General features: G+C 47.0%; 2 protein-coding genes across 14 annotated transcripts in view; one reads left to right on the top strand and one right to left on the bottom strand.

Moving 5' to 3' along the window:
• The window catches only part of CYB561 (cytochrome b561), a 35,563-nt gene that overhangs the window by 15,696 nt on the left and 3,082 nt on the right, over positions 1 to 16,785 (top strand). The gene's annotated exons all lie outside the window — the stretch shown is intronic.
• TANC2 (tetratricopeptide repeat, ankyrin repeat and coiled-coil containing 2) overlaps positions 3,742 to 16,785 on the bottom strand; it is a 440,895-nt gene continuing 427,851 nt past the window's right edge. For all 12 annotated transcript variants that reach the window (XM_035300383.3, XM_035300386.3, XM_035300388.3 and 9 more), the window contains 3 exons: positions 15,527 to 15,673; positions 12,966 to 13,066; positions 3,742 to 11,379 (listed from right to left, as the gene is read on the bottom strand). In XM_035300383.3, coding sequence (XP_035156274.1) covers positions 9,408 to 11,379; positions 12,966 to 13,066; positions 15,527 to 15,673 — 2,220 coding nt within the window. In that variant the 3' untranslated portion in view covers positions 3,742 to 9,407. The remainder of the gene's footprint in view (positions 11,380 to 12,965; positions 13,067 to 15,526; positions 15,674 to 16,785) is intronic.

Here is a 16,785-nt window from a genome sequence, read left to right as displayed (position 1 = left end):
CCCTACCCCCGGCTGTTCCTCTCCCAGCCCCCACCATCCTTTGACAGGCCCCAGTGTGTGATGTTCCCCTCCCTGTGTCCGTGTGTTCTCATTGTTCAACACCCACTTATGAGTAAGAACATGGTGGTGTTTGGTTTTCTGTTCCTATGTTAGTTTGCTGAGAATGATGGTTTCCAGTTTCATCCATGTCCCTGCAAAGGACATGAACTCATCCTTTTTATGGCTGCATAGTATCCCATGGTGTGTATGTGCCACATTTTCTTTATCCAGTCTATCATTGGTGGGCATTTGCGTTGGTTCCAAGTCTTTACTATTGTGAACAGTGCCGCAATAAACATTCGTGTACATGTGTACATACGTATAATAGAATGACTTATACTCGTTTGGGTATATACCCGGTAATGGGATTGCTGGGTCAAATGGTATTTCTGTTTCTAGATCCTTCAGTCACCACACTCCTTTCCACAATGGTTGAACTAATTTACACTCCCACCAACAGAGTAAAAGCGTTCCTATTTCTCCACATCTGTTGTTGCCTGATTTTTTAATGATCACCATTCTAACTGGTGGGAGGTGGTATCTCAATGTGGTTTTGATTCATAGTTCTCTAATGACCAGGGATGACGAGCTTTTTTTCATATGTTTGTTGGCTGCATAAATGTCTTCTTTTGAAAAGTGTTCATACCTTTTGCCCAATTTTTGATGGGGTTTTTTTCTTGTAAATTTGATTAAGTTCCTTGTAGATTCTGGATATTAGCCCTTTGTCAGATGGGTAGATTGCAAAGTTTTTTTTCCCATTCTGTTGGTTGCTGGTTCACTCATAGTTTCTTTTGCTGTGCAGAAGCTCTTTAGTTTAATTAGATCCCACTTGTCTAGTTTGGCTTTTGTTGCCATTGCTTTTGGTGTTTTAGTCATGAAGTCCTTGACCATGCCTATGTCCTGGATGGTATTGCCTAGGTTTTCTTCTAGAGTTTTTATGGTGTTAGGCCTCATGTTTAAATCTTTAATTCATCTAGAGTTAATCTTTGTATAAGGTGTAAGGAAGGGGTCCAGTTTCGGGTTTCTGAAAGAGTCTCTGTGAATACTGAAATGACCTCGGGCACTGGGGGATAATGCCTCCCTCTCCAGAGAGCCACTTCATGTCTTCCTCTACTAATCTCGAGTTGGATAACAGCAGGGATGTCACCTTTTTATTGGGTTTGGGACTCTGTGAAGTCCCAAAGCAACTCCTCTTGACTGAACATAGAGTTATTTCTCCAAATGAGCACACTGCATTTCCCAAGCCATCCTCCTGGACCCAGTGTCTGGGCTCTGCTGGGCGTCATTCAGGTTTGCTCTTTTGAGACCATCCCTTCTGAGAGAGGAAGCAGCATGGTGGCAGGAAGAGCTCTCAGTGCGGCTCTGAGTCAGTCCTACCTTTGCCTGACCCTGAGCAACTTCAGCTCTCAGGATCTGTTTCCGCATTTGTGTTTTGGGGACAGCAGTGTCGCCTGTCGAGGTGTGAGAAATACATTAGGGAATATATGTGAAGCCCTTATGGTATCTGGGACATAATGGACCTCCCAAGAGAACGGCCTGTTAGAATGGACTCTGAGCACCTTCTCTTCTATGAGGACCCTCTCTTTTTATCACAGGGCCTTCCAGATGTGATAACCCTTGTTATCAATGCCCTATCTTATTCCTGAGAATGGAATAACTCAGCTGCCAAGGCTCTCCAAGCTCCTCATCCAGTTTCTGTTTTTAAGGCTGAAAGAGGATGACTCCATTCCCCGCTGGTTCACCTACCCATTCCCAGCTGACCGCAGGGTAGTTTAGCCACCACATGCACATGTGTACTGCACCTGCCTGCAGTTTCCAAAAGGTACCCATGAGGGATGCAGATACCCAGGGGAAGAATGTCTGAGCTGGTGCTTCTGAGGATCTACACAGGCTTCTGCTGAGTTTGCTGTTTGTTTCTACTCTGAGTAGCTTTTTATTCAGGTCGAGGGTAAATTCTTTTTAAGAAGTATTAATAGTTTTTTAAAATGAATCATTCCCTTTTTCCTTTCCTTCAGTGTCTCAGGACTTCTTAAAAAACTGGGGGTTTGACCAGATGTGGTGGCTCACACCTGTAATCCCAGCATTTTGGGAGGCCAAGGCAGGAGGATAGCTTGAGGCCAGGAATTCGAGACCAGCCTGGGCAACACAGCAAGACTCCATCTCTGCAAAACGAAACAAAAGTTAGCAGGGCGTGGTGGCACACTCTGTGGTCCCAGGTACCTGGGAGGCTGTGGTGGGAGGATGCTTGAGCTCAGGAGGTCGAGGCTTCAGTGAGCTATGATCACCCCTGCACTCCAGCCTGGGTGACAGAGTGACATAACACTCCCACTCTATCTAAAAACAAAACAAAACAAAACAAATTAGTCTGGGCACAGTGGCTTATGCCTGTAATCCTAGCACTTTGGGAGGCCAATGTGGGTGGATCACTTGAGGTCAGGAGTTTGAGACCAGCCTGGGTAACATGGCAAAATCCCATCTGTACTAAAAATACAAAAATTAGCCAGGTGCAGTGGCGGGTGCCTGTAATCCTAGCTACTAGGGAGGCTGAGGAAGGAGAATCGCTTGAACCCGGGAGGCGGAGGTTGCAGTGAACTGAGATCGTGCCACTGCACTCTAGCCTGGACGACAGAGACTCCCATCTTTTTTTTTTTTTTTTTTTAAATCTATCTAAGATTTTGCCAATGACTTTTTTTTTTTTTTAATGAAATGAGCAGCCTAGGAATGGTTTTGAGATTGTGCAGGTGGCTACTGCCAGAGTCCCCCCTTCTCTTTGAAGGCAATTGTGGCATCCAGGCTGGGCCGACTGTGTGTGGCCTGGAGTTTTCCTGCTTTCCCAGGCTTTGGGAAATGCAGGTAGTTGCACAGCAGAAATGTTTGTTTAGCACAGATCTGATGGCTAGAGGAAGTGGTCTCCTTCCTTGCTTGTCCCTGAAGTAAACACAGAGGTAGCAGTTAGGCAGGAAAGGCTACAGGCTCAGTGCTATTCCCTCCTCTTCCCTTTAGAAGGTATTGAGTCTCCAGCCAGTTGCAAGAAACCTGCCACTTTTCCACACACAGTGTGGCTGCCTAGCTGTCTGTATGGTGAGGACTGGAGTTCGACCAGATGTCTGATGAAAAGACAAAGCCCCTGGAAGGTGGGCCTCCAGCTGCGGCCAAGCCCTTGGGTCTACAGTGCGAGCTGTACCCCTGCTCGCTGCCCTCTCAGGGATGCAGTCTGAAATGTAACCACTCAAGTTGGCAGCCCTCCTCAGCCTTGGCTTTTGGTAGGGTGGCTGATCAGGTGCAGCTTCGGCTACAAAATCAAACAAGCTCAGTGCTCCCTTGGTTTAGCTGGAGAAAAACCTCTTCCAATGAAGAAAAAGCCTCCCTTTCTTGACAAATGTCACTAGCCTGTGCTGATAGGTCCTTAGAATGGCATCTCTTGTCCACAGCTTTCTTGAGGGCCTGTCACTGTCCAACAACTCTGAGGAGAAGAGGCGTTCAATAATGTGACTGAGGAAATAAATGCACAAAGGGGTGACTCTGAATGTCCCACAAGAGGCCGACCAAATGACCAGGAATTTGGCCTTAGCCCTAACCTGCCCGATTCCTCCTGGGGGAAGACGCCCCGCCCCCCCATCATGGCATCCTCAGGAGGGCCAGTGTAAAAGCCAACTCCCTGAAGAGACTATAACGGAAGGAGAAAAGCATCACAACACCATGTTTTTCCAAGTGTTAGCCATTTATAAATAAGTACATTTGCTTTCATACATACAGTTCATTGTACAGATGATAATCTGTATACATGGGGCAGGAAAATGCATTCATTTGAACTTTTCACATCTATCTCACACAGCTCACATGTACAGACAAGAAAACTGCTCAAGCAAGTACAGCAAAGGAAAATGTCTTTCCTTTTACACAGGGGGCTAGATGCCTCTGTTGGGTGTGGGACATCCCCACTGCACGAGTTCACAACTGTGTGGTGGTCAATATATTAGGATAGAGAACAAACATGCATTGGGTAATATACTGTACAGAGAAAGTCCTTTACATCTGAGTCATAGAAAACCTAAAGGAAAACTAAGTGCATTAAAGCTTTTTCCAGCAAGGGTCTTGAAAGGACAGCAAAGAGGAGGAAGAATCAAAATCATATTAGTACAAATCACTCTTTAACTGTAGACTGTACATGTCTGTACTAATGAAAATCATCTTGGATTTGGAGGAGACAAAACAGAGACAAAGATGCTGTGCTAGATGGAAAGGAGGCCATGCCAGAAAACGGCACCTGCCCTGAGCCTGATGAGGAACTGGCCTCACTCAGCAGGAATCAGCCAAAGGAAACAAAAACCAAAACAAAACCACAACAGGAAGTGTAACTTACAGGATTTCCAAAATAACCTGTGAATGAAGTGGAGATCTGGAGCCGGCATCTCTATTTTTTCCCCCCCAGTAAATTGGTATGCAATAAGGCAGGTACATTCAAGTACTGAATTTTCCAGAATTAACTCTTGTCTGGCTCTGGGGACTAAAGGGAGTGAGTTGAGCCCCATCTAACCAGACTTTCTGGTTAGCAGTTAGCAAAAGAAAAATTCAGCCAGCAAGTGCTACAAAAACAAAGCAGCTAGGGCACTTCCGTTCCACAGAGTAGGTCTATCTGGAAAAACGAGCGTGGCGCTGGCCTGCATCTCTAGCATCCAGCGGCAGCCTGGCAGGTCAGCTCAGCGTTGGAATCAGAGTCAGCAGGAGGCAATGAGATGATAGGGGTGAGGAAACATGAAAGTAACACTTGATTTTTTGGTGTCCAATTATGCGTTCATTTGGTACTAACTTTCAAAGCTCTGACTGTGGCCACCACCTGAGGGTGGCTCAGCTGCTGTGAGGACACCGAAATGAAGGTTACCAACACTTCAGCCCTTGAGTGGTCTGTATGACAAAAGGAATTGATGAAAACCCAGTGATTATTCAAGTAGCTCTGCACAGTGGCTCCACCAGCCCCATTGTGCTTGTGTCCAGGCCCCCAGCCAGCCACCTTTTCTTGGGAGCAGCCAGAGCTGAGTTCAAGGCATTGCATGGTGAAGGGTTCCATGACACGTCTTTGTAGGTAGCTCTTACCCCTAAGCCCTTTGTTCATTGTTGTTAGTCATGGTGGATGGTTGGTCTGGAATTCCTAGAGGAAGGAGAAAGAGCCGCACCTCCCAGTGAGCAAGCAGCACGGCCACGCAGCCCTCGGTGTGGAGGCAGCAGCTGGCTGCCTTTGCAGGTCACTTTCTTGAGAAAAGGACAGCCCAGGAACAGATAGGCAGGGTGGGTGAGGCTGCTGGGCACTGGGAGCATCAAGAGGAGGCCGGGCACAGGGGTGGGCACCTCTTGCCCCTTGGGATAGCCTGTTCGATTTTGTGGCAAAGATTCAGTGAGCACTGGTTTTGTCCAAGGCATTTCTGCAGTAGAAAAATAACTATCTTTGAATCAAACCAACCGTGATGCTTCTGTAGTGATAAAAGCTGGAGGCTGAGAGGAACTGAGAGGAGGGAGGCTCATGGGGAAGAAGGGGCTTCTCCATGTACCCATCCCTCCACCAGAGTGAGGGAGCTCTGGTCACCCTTCTCCCAGCCTCTGCCTGGCCGAAGTCCAAAGCATGTAGTGTTCCAAGAGTTCGCCTTGCACAACTGGCATAGATGCACGAAGACCCCTTCCAGGCCTCTGTTCCCTTCTCCTGAACTTCTGAACCTGCCTGCCTGTTGCCCTGGAAGCAGCTCCTCTCTCCTGAGGAGATGCTGCGGTTCTTTGCTACAAAACAAGTGCCGTGCAGAGCCACAGTGACACCTAGTGGTAAACTACGGTGAAGCACAAGTGACGTCCACATAGTCCACTGTATATGACTAAAATCTAGGGAAAATACTTATGGATATTAAATTAGATACCGATTATTTTTTAATTTTTCTATTGGGTACATCTCTGGAATATAAAAATACCAATATTTAGAGAGGGGTTCATAAACTATACAATATAAGGACTGAGAATACCTTTCTCTAAGCTGTTCTGTTTACAATAATTTAGGAAAAGTGTTTAATAATCCAGGCTTAACTACATTAGCAAACTTGTATATCCGGACAACAACCTGGGGTACTGTACATGATTCTAATTAATGGGATTTTCCTGAGCCATCGAGTTTAAGTTATACACATCTAAAAAGAGGGGCACGTGGGAGAGGAACGAGAAGGGTTTGTGCTCTATTAACTTGGGACTTTAATAGTGCACGTCTGCAACCCGGACAAGATACAACAGCAGATACAAAATGGTCTCCATTTTGTCATGCCAAATGCTCATGTTACACAGGTTTTCCCTTTACTTTGTAAATAAACATTAATTGTTAATTGTTAATTGTGTGCCTTACTGATCCAGTAGATAAAGTAACCGTGTCTCAGGAGTCCCTAAGAACATTGCTGGAAAAGCACTTTAAAATCACTGCAAATATTTTTTGTATTAAAAAATTCTTAATATTTTTGTTGCTTATATACAACAGTTATTTCTTGTGCTATAAATGTTGTGATCCACTGCTTGATGTCTTTCTTTTCCTTTTTTTTCTTGAAAAATACACTAAAAGACAAGAGCGGTTCTACTATTTTCTAATGAAGACATTACTCACACTTAAATATCCAGTATTTATCAGAGTTACAAATTCAAACAGTAAAGTGCACCCATTTATAGACATGATGTGATAGAAACCCATTAGTGCAAGAATTCTGGGCAAATGGAACATACAATTTGGTGAGAAACCTATTAAGCAGAAGTTTGTCACCTCTGTCCTCATTTCAGGGTGATAGGAATTGAGTGAGTGGAACTTGCCAGTTTCGTCTGAAACATTTCCTCCCACCTGAAGCCAGACAAGGACTTAGCGAGTGTTCGCTGCTAGGGAAGGGGCAGCTCTGAAATACAGTACTCAGATCGTCCCATGGCAGTGAAGTAGCAAACAGGGCACAGGCAGTCTGCTTATAAGGAAAAACGTCTCCTGCCCCAACAAACTCTGGTTGGCATTTTCTAGTCAAAAACAACGGGCACGCAGCAGTGATACTTACTCCCTCTTAGGATGGCAAAAAAAGTGCAACTGACTGTTGACATTTTAGGTGTTTTGACCAATATGGTATACACCCTAAATCTCCTTTTTATCCTGGAAAACTGAGAGACCCTGGGGAGAAGTGGCATCAGTGGCATATTTGTAAAGCTACAGGACCTGCTCATTCACCTGGACATGTGATGGGTGGATATGTGGTGTTCCAAATGAGCAGGGGCACTTTTCTAACAGACACGGAGAAATTCTTCAAAATGCACTGGCTCCTCAGTGAGAGGCGGATATAAGGAAAGGAATAAGATGCAGAGGCCAGCAGTGCTGAGAGCTGGCCAAAAGGGATCTGAGAGGCCACTGGGCTTCTGGCTAGAGGCTGCCGCTAGCGCTATACATTTCATCTCCCTGATGTGAGAGAGGGAGGGCCGCAGAGATGGGAGACGATGCTGAGGCCCACCCTGGTCTAGCTGAGAAGTCGGTCCTCAGGCAGCAGGGAGGGTGGGAAGAGGCTGGGGCTTGAGTTAGCCTAGCTGTTTGCTTCCAGCACAAAGAGACAAGTCCTGGCCTGTTTTAGGTTTGGGGGTGAAGAGGTCTGTCTATTTGGCAGAATCTCAATTAGTAAAGAAATGGTTCTGATCTCAGGTTCATGCTCCCTGTGTCTTAATGACCCCTTCAGAGGGCATATACTATCACAAACAGGTCTGGTCACAGCTGGATGTTTATTCAGGAAACTGCCCTTCCTACAGCCGTTTACTAACAGGAGCAGAATGATTCCCGTAACAGAACTAATGCTCCTTTGTTTTGCTTTAGTTGCTTAGTTTGTTGGGTTGAGTTGTTTAGTTGTAAGAGCTGATACACAGCCAGTTCCAGGCCTGTGCTAAGGCTTTGGTTTCAATGTTCCTGCTATCCTCTCAATAGTGGCCTCAATTACTTGAAGGTCAGCCTACCAAATGACCACAAGACCTAGAAGATGTGCAGAGTGGCCAGATCAGCAGCTTGCGGTCTAGCTCATGTCCCCACCCAGGGCTAGAAAATGGGCTGAAAGCGGTCTTTCTTCACCCCGAAACACTTTTTTGCTGTCTCTGACTTTAAAATATCACACTCATAAATACTCCTAGAAGAAGAAAGGAAACAGTTCCTGTAATAATAGATAACGAAACCACACACCTCAAAACGGAATTAGATGGCTAACGACTGGCCTGGCCCTGGGTGGAAACACTGGGAATCAGTCTTTTGGTCCCAAGAGATTCTGATCTGCTTCTGAAAGAAAGAATTTTTGTATGATACCACCTGGGTTGAAAGACAGAGGGCCAGTAGAACAAAATCTGGCTCTAGGTGAAGATCCAGCTAACGAGACTGTCGCACCAGCCAGCCTCGGGAAGAGTTTCCTTTTTGTGGAGAATGACAGTGATGTATCAGGATCTAAAAAGTATATGTCACCAGGACGGACTTCTCATAGCCTTTCACCAAGAATCCAGAACAATCCTTTTTGTTTTTCTATGTATTTATTCCCTCCCCTACCCTGAAAAAGCAGCAGCTTTTAGTGGTTAATTGTTGGCTGAAAACCTAGAGAATAACTCTCAGTGAATTCCCTTAAAAGAGCCACAATTCTCATCTAATTTCCTTGGCTGACTGCAATATTTAAAGGGCTGGTTTTTTAAATGTTCCTAAAATGCCTCTTGGAAAATCAATGTAGTGACATTTCACATACTTATATTGGGGGTTTCTTCCAGTTTAGCAGACTGACTTCTTTTCTCTCTCTCATCCTTTTACCCCCTCTAGAAAGACCAGCAATCTTCCTAATGCACACTGTAGACCTGGTGGCTGCATTAGTAGAGCTGGCGGTCTGGGGAGAATGCGCTGCAGCTGACTGTGGGTGCCACTGGCTAAGAATGCGAAGGCAAAGGGGCAACACGCTATTTTCTAAAGTTTCTAGAATAAAACAAACAAGAACACCTTATTTTTTTAAAAAAGGAAAAAGACATGTACACAACATCATCAGTGAAAGCGATTGTCTCCTGGAAAAAGCTGACCAGTGTGATCTCCCTGGGTTAAAGCACACGGCACAAAAATCTCCTCGTTGGCATCTGAAGAGAGGGAGAGCATGTGGCTGGGCACAGACAAGAGAAACTGAAGTCCTGGCTCACTGGAGGCCAGCTTCCCAGTCGGCTGCATGCAAATGATTTCAGCATGTGGGCTGCCACCTCTGATCACCACACAGAAACTACATGAGAAATTAAGCCAGAGAACTACCTCAAATGTGGAAACCAAGCCTGAAAATGTGCAGTGAAAACATACGGGTCTCACTCCAACAAAACGTCTTTTAAACATTAGACTCCACAAATGGTCTCTTTGGTTTGATAGGGGATGTCTGCCCTTGCCGAGAGTCTCGGGACAGCTGCCTGTACAGGTTGTCCTGGTATGCCTGAGCCACAGGTAGAGTCCGAGCTACCTTCACATCGGGATAGGAGGAGGCCTGGCTGACTCGCTCTAAGAGGTCTCCGCGAGACCCGTTAGCCAGCATCCCATGGGGGCTGTAATAATCGTCCTCCAGCAAATGGCCATTCTGTGCATTGTTGGTTTTGTTATAAAAGGCAATGTTGCTGATGGATGATGGTGGACTGAAGGACTCGGGCTGAGGCAGGTTGCCTGGAGATGTGGGACTCAGGACGGTATCCACGGACGACACTGCCCAGGTCCGATTCTGCTGGTGGAGGTGGGGGTACTGCTGAGTCCGTGCTGTTTTATCTATGATCCCCATGAATGGTGTGGTCCTGGATCGGGTGGGCTCACTGGGGTAACCTCCTTGAGTGGGAGACACTGGCGACAGCTCATCACATGACCTCTCGTACGCCGGTTTCAGTGGGATCTCCATTTGCTGGATGGAAGAAGATGGCCGGAAGGTCGGAGTTAGGTTGGAGGTGGAGGAGATACTATTGCTAGATGGAGAGAAGCGAAGGCCTACACTTTGGGAGTGCAGCAACGGCCTGGGAGTTGGTGGGTGGGGTTTGATTTCATTAGGGTTGATGCTAATAGGTCTTCTGATTAAATGTGACACATCAGGGGAACCTAGTTGGCTGGAGGAACGCTCCAGGTCTAGTTTTGAGTGACAGACTGGGTAATAGGATGCTGACTGGCTGCGTCCGATCTGTGGTGTCTGGCTGTATCTCACGCCACCTCGGTATGCTGAGGAAGGTCGCTGTGGAAGATCCTCTTTGGTCAACCCTCCATGCTGACAGATGGCGCCTGCACTCAGGCTGGCTTGGACATGCTGCACCGGCCTCCCATCCCCTACAATTCCCCCGATTGACCCTTGATAAACCAGCCGGCTCTGGCTGACTCCTATGTCTCCTTGTGAAGACTGGTATTTACCCGCCATTGAATGGGCTACTTGGCCGTAGGCTCCAGTGGGGATGACAGTGCTTGAATGGACGGCTGGGCTGGGCTGGTTACTTCTCACAATCTGGGCCTTCGCAGGCTGTAGCCTGAGCCCTTGCTGGGGAACTGCCACAGGGAGCTGAGGCATCTGGTAGGGCCGCTGGGCCATTTTGGATAATGGAGATTTGGGTCTGCCAGGAAGCTGACTGACGTTTGTTTCCTGCTGATAGCGCACGGGTGAACCAGATTGGGATCTATAGACACTCATACTTTCGGCTGGGGGGCTGGCCCGATACTGAGGGCCTCTCCGGAGAGGAGAAGGGGGAGGGCTTGGGTATTCTTTGCCCTGCCCTCCCACAGGAGGGGGGCTGAAGCGGTAAGATCCTCCCTGATGAGCTGGGGAAGTATGCGGTGGGCTAGGCCTATAATGTGAGTTCTGATGAGTTGGAGAAAGGGCAGGTGAGGTGGACTGATAGCTCTGTCTAGTGGGAGAGCCTACAGAACTACTGGACCGGAAGTCAAAAACCTGATGAGAGCCAAGAGGGGAGCTGGAGATGTAGGCTGTGTCCCGATGCGGGGGAGAAGAGGGTGGGCTCTGGATGACTGGGAGCCCCTGGCTGGGCCGGGCCTCTGTCTGGAGGCCAATGGAAACATTTTCAACATCCTGTTCTAGGTACTCCTCCTCAAATATATCCTGTACAGAGTATATGTCTTCATGCTGTGGTTCAGGTTCTGCTTCTTCCGGCAACTGTTGCTGAGGCTGTGGCTGCGGCTGCGGCGGTGGCGGCTGCGGCTGCTGTGGCTGCTGCATCTGTCTACACTCTTCTTCCACTCTCATCAGAAGTCTCTGGATCTCACGGTTGTTTGGACACAGCTTGATGGCCTCGTTCAGGTCCTCTAAGGCTGCTGCAAACTGTCTGCTTGACAAAATGTGAACATAGGAACTGGAGTTATTCTGAATCCAGAGAACTCACCAAGAGCTGAGAACATGGTCACTATCTCAGAGAACTGTGGTGGCGTCTGTGGGAGTCTGGGGTGTTTTGGTTTGGTTTGATTTGTAGGGAAGGAAATAGGTAGACTCATTCTGGAAGAGTCTGAATGATTCCCTAACCCATTCAGCCTCCATCTTCCTTCTGGCCTCTCTGGGAATAGTGGAGAAATGTCCCCATTGTGCCAGTCCAGCCAGGCCCTTCAGGAAGTTGTTTTAGAGCCCAAACGCACACCAGGCAGTATGAGAGTTGGGTGCGGTTGTCATTTACAGGGTCACTGTCAAGTAGCTTAGGAACAAAAATAACTACAATATTTAAAAATCTTGCTGATCCAGCAGAAATTTTTCTTTATGTTCTCAATATTTTAGCTCCAAATTTCAGGCCTATTCTATTCTAGGCAGGAACCCTGTCCTCCACCCTTTCTAACCTTCATCCCACAGAACTGCAGCATCTCCATTTGCTCTATCAAAGTGGGGCAGGCATTAGGCTTGCTGACTAGGCTACTCGGGGCTGGAGCTGAGCTGACTCCAAGGAGACTCTAATTTTCCAATGAAGAAATGAACTGTCAGAGACATTCCCATCTTCTCTACTAATATCACCTGAGAGGTGCAACTGGCCTTGTGAAAAAGGAAAGATCCAGAGGGAAAGAGAATTTGAGTCAGGCATCTGTGAGGACTTTGTTACCCCAGCTAGATAAGAGTGCGACTGCCGCCACCATCGCTAGTCTCTTCCTGGGTGGGATATTCAGGACTGTATGCCCCTGGTCACGGCAGTGAACCTGAAGCAGTTCTTTGCCATGCGGCTGGGGAGAAGGAGGGTGTGGGCAGGAGGCATAAGAGACAGTGACAAAGATTACTGACAGCAGGTTCTAGGTTCTTCTGGGGAGCTTTCCTACCCAGTATCCAAACTACAGCAGATGGGCATGAGGAATGTGGAATGGTGTTCTCTTGGGTCCTCTCAATCCTGGCAGCAAGGACCTCCTGACTCCGTGTGTGTGTGGTGTGATGGTTTAGGTGAGAAGGAGGTCTGATGCCACCAGACTTGAGGAGAGCCCCAGAAGCAAGACTAAATAATCCGGGATTTCCCAAGTGCCTAAATGAAAAGGAAGAGGAGCCTGTGATGTTAAGTGACCCATCCTACTTTTCCCTCTGAAAGGGGCAGTGGGATGCCCTGCTTCAGTGACTTCTTTCAGTCACTGTTGTCTTTTTAAGCTAGCTGCTTTGGGGGTTGCAAAGTGCCTGAGATATGGCAGAGGCCTCCTGGAAGAAGCTGCCATTCTCCAGTGAAAAAGTGTTTTTCTCCCAAAGGGAAACATCTGTGGTCTCCACAGCCCAGCAGATTGGCTGATCTCTAGCTGAGGGCTGGGCTATCGGAGTCATCCCCGAAGCCTGGCCCTGAGCATTCTCAAGGACAGAGATGGGTTTGGGTACATATGCCCCAGGGTGGCCGACACTGCCTTGGCCAAATTTTCAGAGAAGAGACCTCTTGCTTTCACCCTCTCTCTCTCTCCTCACCTGCTGCTGCGTTTTGCCCTTGCTCTCGCATAGTAAGCTTCATAAGATTTCGGTTTCAGCTCCAGGGCCTTAGTAGCAAATTCCTCCGCCATTCCAAAATCCTGTCATTACAATAGGTGTGCAAATGAGTCATTGATGACATATAAAAAATAGACAACTTGGGAATAAAACAAATTATTTGTACATTTTTTTGACATTTACAGATGGAACACCTGGGACGCTAGATGGGCCTGACATGGCTCTAGTCATGGGGACTGTGGGCTGAAACTTCCTTATGCCTTTGCCCTGTATAGCCCTGCAACTTTTCACTGGACTTTATCTGCCCAGAATATTAAAATAGTTTTAATTTTCCCTCTTTTTGCCTTTTTAATAAAGTTCTGAGTCTGGAAGCCAAATGCCAACCCTTTCCAGTGAAGCTCCTGAAGTTATCCACACATGTAGGAGGCAAACACACCCATCTCCACACCTTGTGTGAACACTCATCTGAGCCCCACACCTTCCTGCTACACGCACTGCACTTTGGCTTTCTAAGGGACAAGTGAGAAGGTGTCCTGTGACGTCAGAAGGATGACGTCTGTAAAGGAAAACTAGAGGGAGAGGGTGTCAGACAGGCATGGGTTCAATTCTCTGACTGGCTTTGTAACTCCTGAGTGTATTGTGTATTTTCTTGTCTATACCTACTGCAGAGGCAGGATGAAGTGTGATACAGCATTTAAAAGCATTGCACAGTTCCTGGCACATAGTAGGTGCTCATTAATTATCACTTTCTATTTCACAGAGGCTTCTCTGCTCTGTTCCTTTTCTTAACTGGTTCCTTACTTAGGAAACACTTAAAATTAAAAACAAAACAAGAGAAGGCCCAGCTGTGAGTTAGGTCTGTGCTATCCTTGGAGGAAGATGTTCACAGGGATGCTATCCTTACTTTGAGGACCTTGGGAACAGAGACCGTGGGGTGGGGAACAATGCTGACTAGGCAGAGTCTATGGTTTTTAGTATTCCCTTAAATACTAAGCTAAAAGGGAAGGTTTTCCCCTTCTTTTAGTGTCAAAGCCACAGTACAGCATGTACTGGTAGCCTCTGGTTACAGTCATGATTCCTAAGGCAGAAGACAAAGCCTTGAGCAGAACAAAGGCCCTGGGGCATAGGTAAAAAAAAAAAAAATCACAAAGTTGATGGGAAATCCTCTACCTAAGAAGACAGACGTCTGGTGCTGGGTGCAGTGTTGGCCCAGGAGGTGATTATTAACTGCTTCTGAAGAAATGTGGAGCTAGAAAGAATTTCATCTTTTATGGGTCACCTTCTGTCCCTGCTCTGCTTCCAGCCTTCCCTTTTATTTGTTCTTTTGGGACCATCCTTATTCCTGAGAATATGAGGGCATTTTTTAAAAGTCTGTTATTTGGTAGGGGAAAGAGATCAGTGGGTTGGCAGCAACTTCTGAGCTGTGCCTCGTCCTTACCGGCGGGTGCCAGGGGAGGCCTCGGTGCTGTTCCTTCCATTTTACGGGAGACCCTATGGGCATGAGAACCTCACTGTCTCCCAAGACTACCACCCTCTCCCTTCCCGAGGGGGCCTCTTCCACATCTCCACTTCCCTCAGCACCCTGGGACAACTCTGCCTGAGGGCCATGGATGTGTTCTCTGAGACAGTCAGGTTTATCTCGGGCTCCTTCCGATGTCAGGGTTTAGGATCTGGATTGGATAATATAAAGGTTACACACACAAATCATCTTTCTGGAAGATCTTTGGCCATGAAGTTTAAATCTTGCTTCTTTCCAGCTGAGTTTTTAATTGATCAACACATCTGTTTGGCTTGGATTATTTTTATCTCCTGAAGAACTATGAGACCTCAGGCTGGTGGATGTCAGAGACTCCTGACACAATCTTAGCTCTTCCCAAAATCTGAGCGCGGGTTCTTGGCTTGGAGTGTCTTTATGTGAAGGGGTAGGGGCTGAAGGCATCTGAGATGGGTCTGTAAGGCAGGCAGGAAGGACCGAGGCCTACCAGGGAGACGATAAAGGTCCAGGGGGAGTTCTGAGATTTCTTCTAGGACGAGAAGGGACATGGTGTGCTGGGATACAAAGATGAGGAAAGAGGCAAAAAGTTCAAGAATAGCCTCAGAAATTAATCTTCAAGACCATGGTCCTGAGCCCTCTTCTTAGCCCTTCTTCAAATGACAAGGGAATATACTGAAAGTAGTGACTAAACTCCTATCTAATTGCAACTGGAATTCTAGTGGCCACTGCTCTCACATTTTCCCGAAGACCAGAACACTGACTTGGTGGTATGGGAGTGGGGAAGATGGTATTCTCATCATTTTTGGTGAAATTATGAACACTCAGAAAGCCGCAAAGTACTTGCAGCATTGACTTCTTAACAGTTTGAGATACAGATTGTACTTAGACTTGATTTCTTTCAAATTGCAAATGTCAGTGCTCTGTGAAGGACAACCAAGTTCCAAATGGGGCAGAGGAGGATTTCAGGGGCCTGGTAAAAGCCAGTGAGTGAAGTGTGGGCTATTAGCTTCCAGGACTGCAAAAAGGAGTTGGGGTGACAGGGACTTACGTTCATTTTCCTGCGACACCGAGAGAGGTTGAGGAGAAGAGACACCTTTAGTTCCCGGAAAGTTTTCAAGTCCTCACCAAACCCTTCTCTAGGGAACTTCTTCAGGGCGTACTGGTAGCGCTGGGCAGCTTCCTTTACTTTACCTTTCTAATGGGAGCACAAGATGGTGAAACACACAGTTGGTCTGCTGAACAGCTGAGGAAGTGTGGTCCCCACTCCCTTCCTCTTCTCAGCAGCTGTTACTAAGGGCTAACCCTCCCAAACACCAACCTAGAGAGGAGTTCTGGCCCTGATGATGAAAGCAGAAGGGTCTCGTCTTTTCTAAAGGAAACTCACCTGGCAGGAAAGGCAAGGTTGAGCTAATACCCAAGATACAAGCCAGGGAGACAAAGCCTTGGCAAATGGAAGGCCCTGGACCCTGGCTTCCTAACCAGATTCCAAAGAGGCTGATCATGCTCATTTCAAAGCTCCTTTTGCTTGAACTGATCTCTGTAGGACACATATGACTTCCTAGTCCCAAGCACTCCTAAATTACTTTTCCTTCATTTCTGGCTTGTCTGGAAAACTCTTGCTGGTCTGACACTCCACTTGGCCAGCCCTCTAGAAGTCATTCTCTTCCTCATGAAGGATGTGGGAACTAAAGCAGTCTAGCGGATGCTTCCCTAATCTCACTGCATAAAAGAATACTGATCAGTGTTCCCCATTTTTGGAAAAGGCATGGAGTAGGATGGCAGTAGAGAAGTGAAGTTTAGAGTCTGGGATTCCCTCTGATATTGTAGGAGGGATTATCCAAGATGTACATCTACGACCAATTTAGACATCTGGCCACAGTGGCCAACTTTTCTTCCACTTTGAGACTCTATAAGCTGAGCCCAGAAAGATGAAGGCAGCATCTCCCACCCTTTTAGCTGATCTTTATCCACCTTGTTCCTTCTCTATAGTTACAGCTCCACAGGGATCCTAGTCTTTTATTTTTCCCTTAGCACCATTTACTAAGGAGAGATTTGGAGTCTTTCAGGGTAGAATTCTGAGGGGAACAATAATGGCACTGCATATTTTCATTACGAGAACTCCTTGCCTTAGAATACCAGAAGTTATGCTATAAGCAAGACATAACCTGAGAGCAATGCCATCGTGAAGTCCACAAATATGACATCTAGAGTAATGAGGACCTTCTTTGAAGTCATGTAGAATCAAGGTTGGGCCAGGGCTCAAGCTTCCTGAAAGCCCGCGAGTCCTAGATTACCAAGACTCACTCA

The sequence above is a fragment of the Callithrix jacchus genome, chromosome 5 (genome assembly GCF_049354715.1).
Source record: "Callithrix jacchus isolate 240 chromosome 5, calJac240_pri, whole genome shotgun sequence".
Lineage (NCBI taxonomy): Eukaryota > Metazoa > Chordata > Mammalia > Primates > Cebidae > Callithrix > Callithrix jacchus.
The sequence above is the reverse complement of the archived record's forward strand: the minus strand, read 5'-3'. Positions and strand labels throughout refer to the sequence as shown.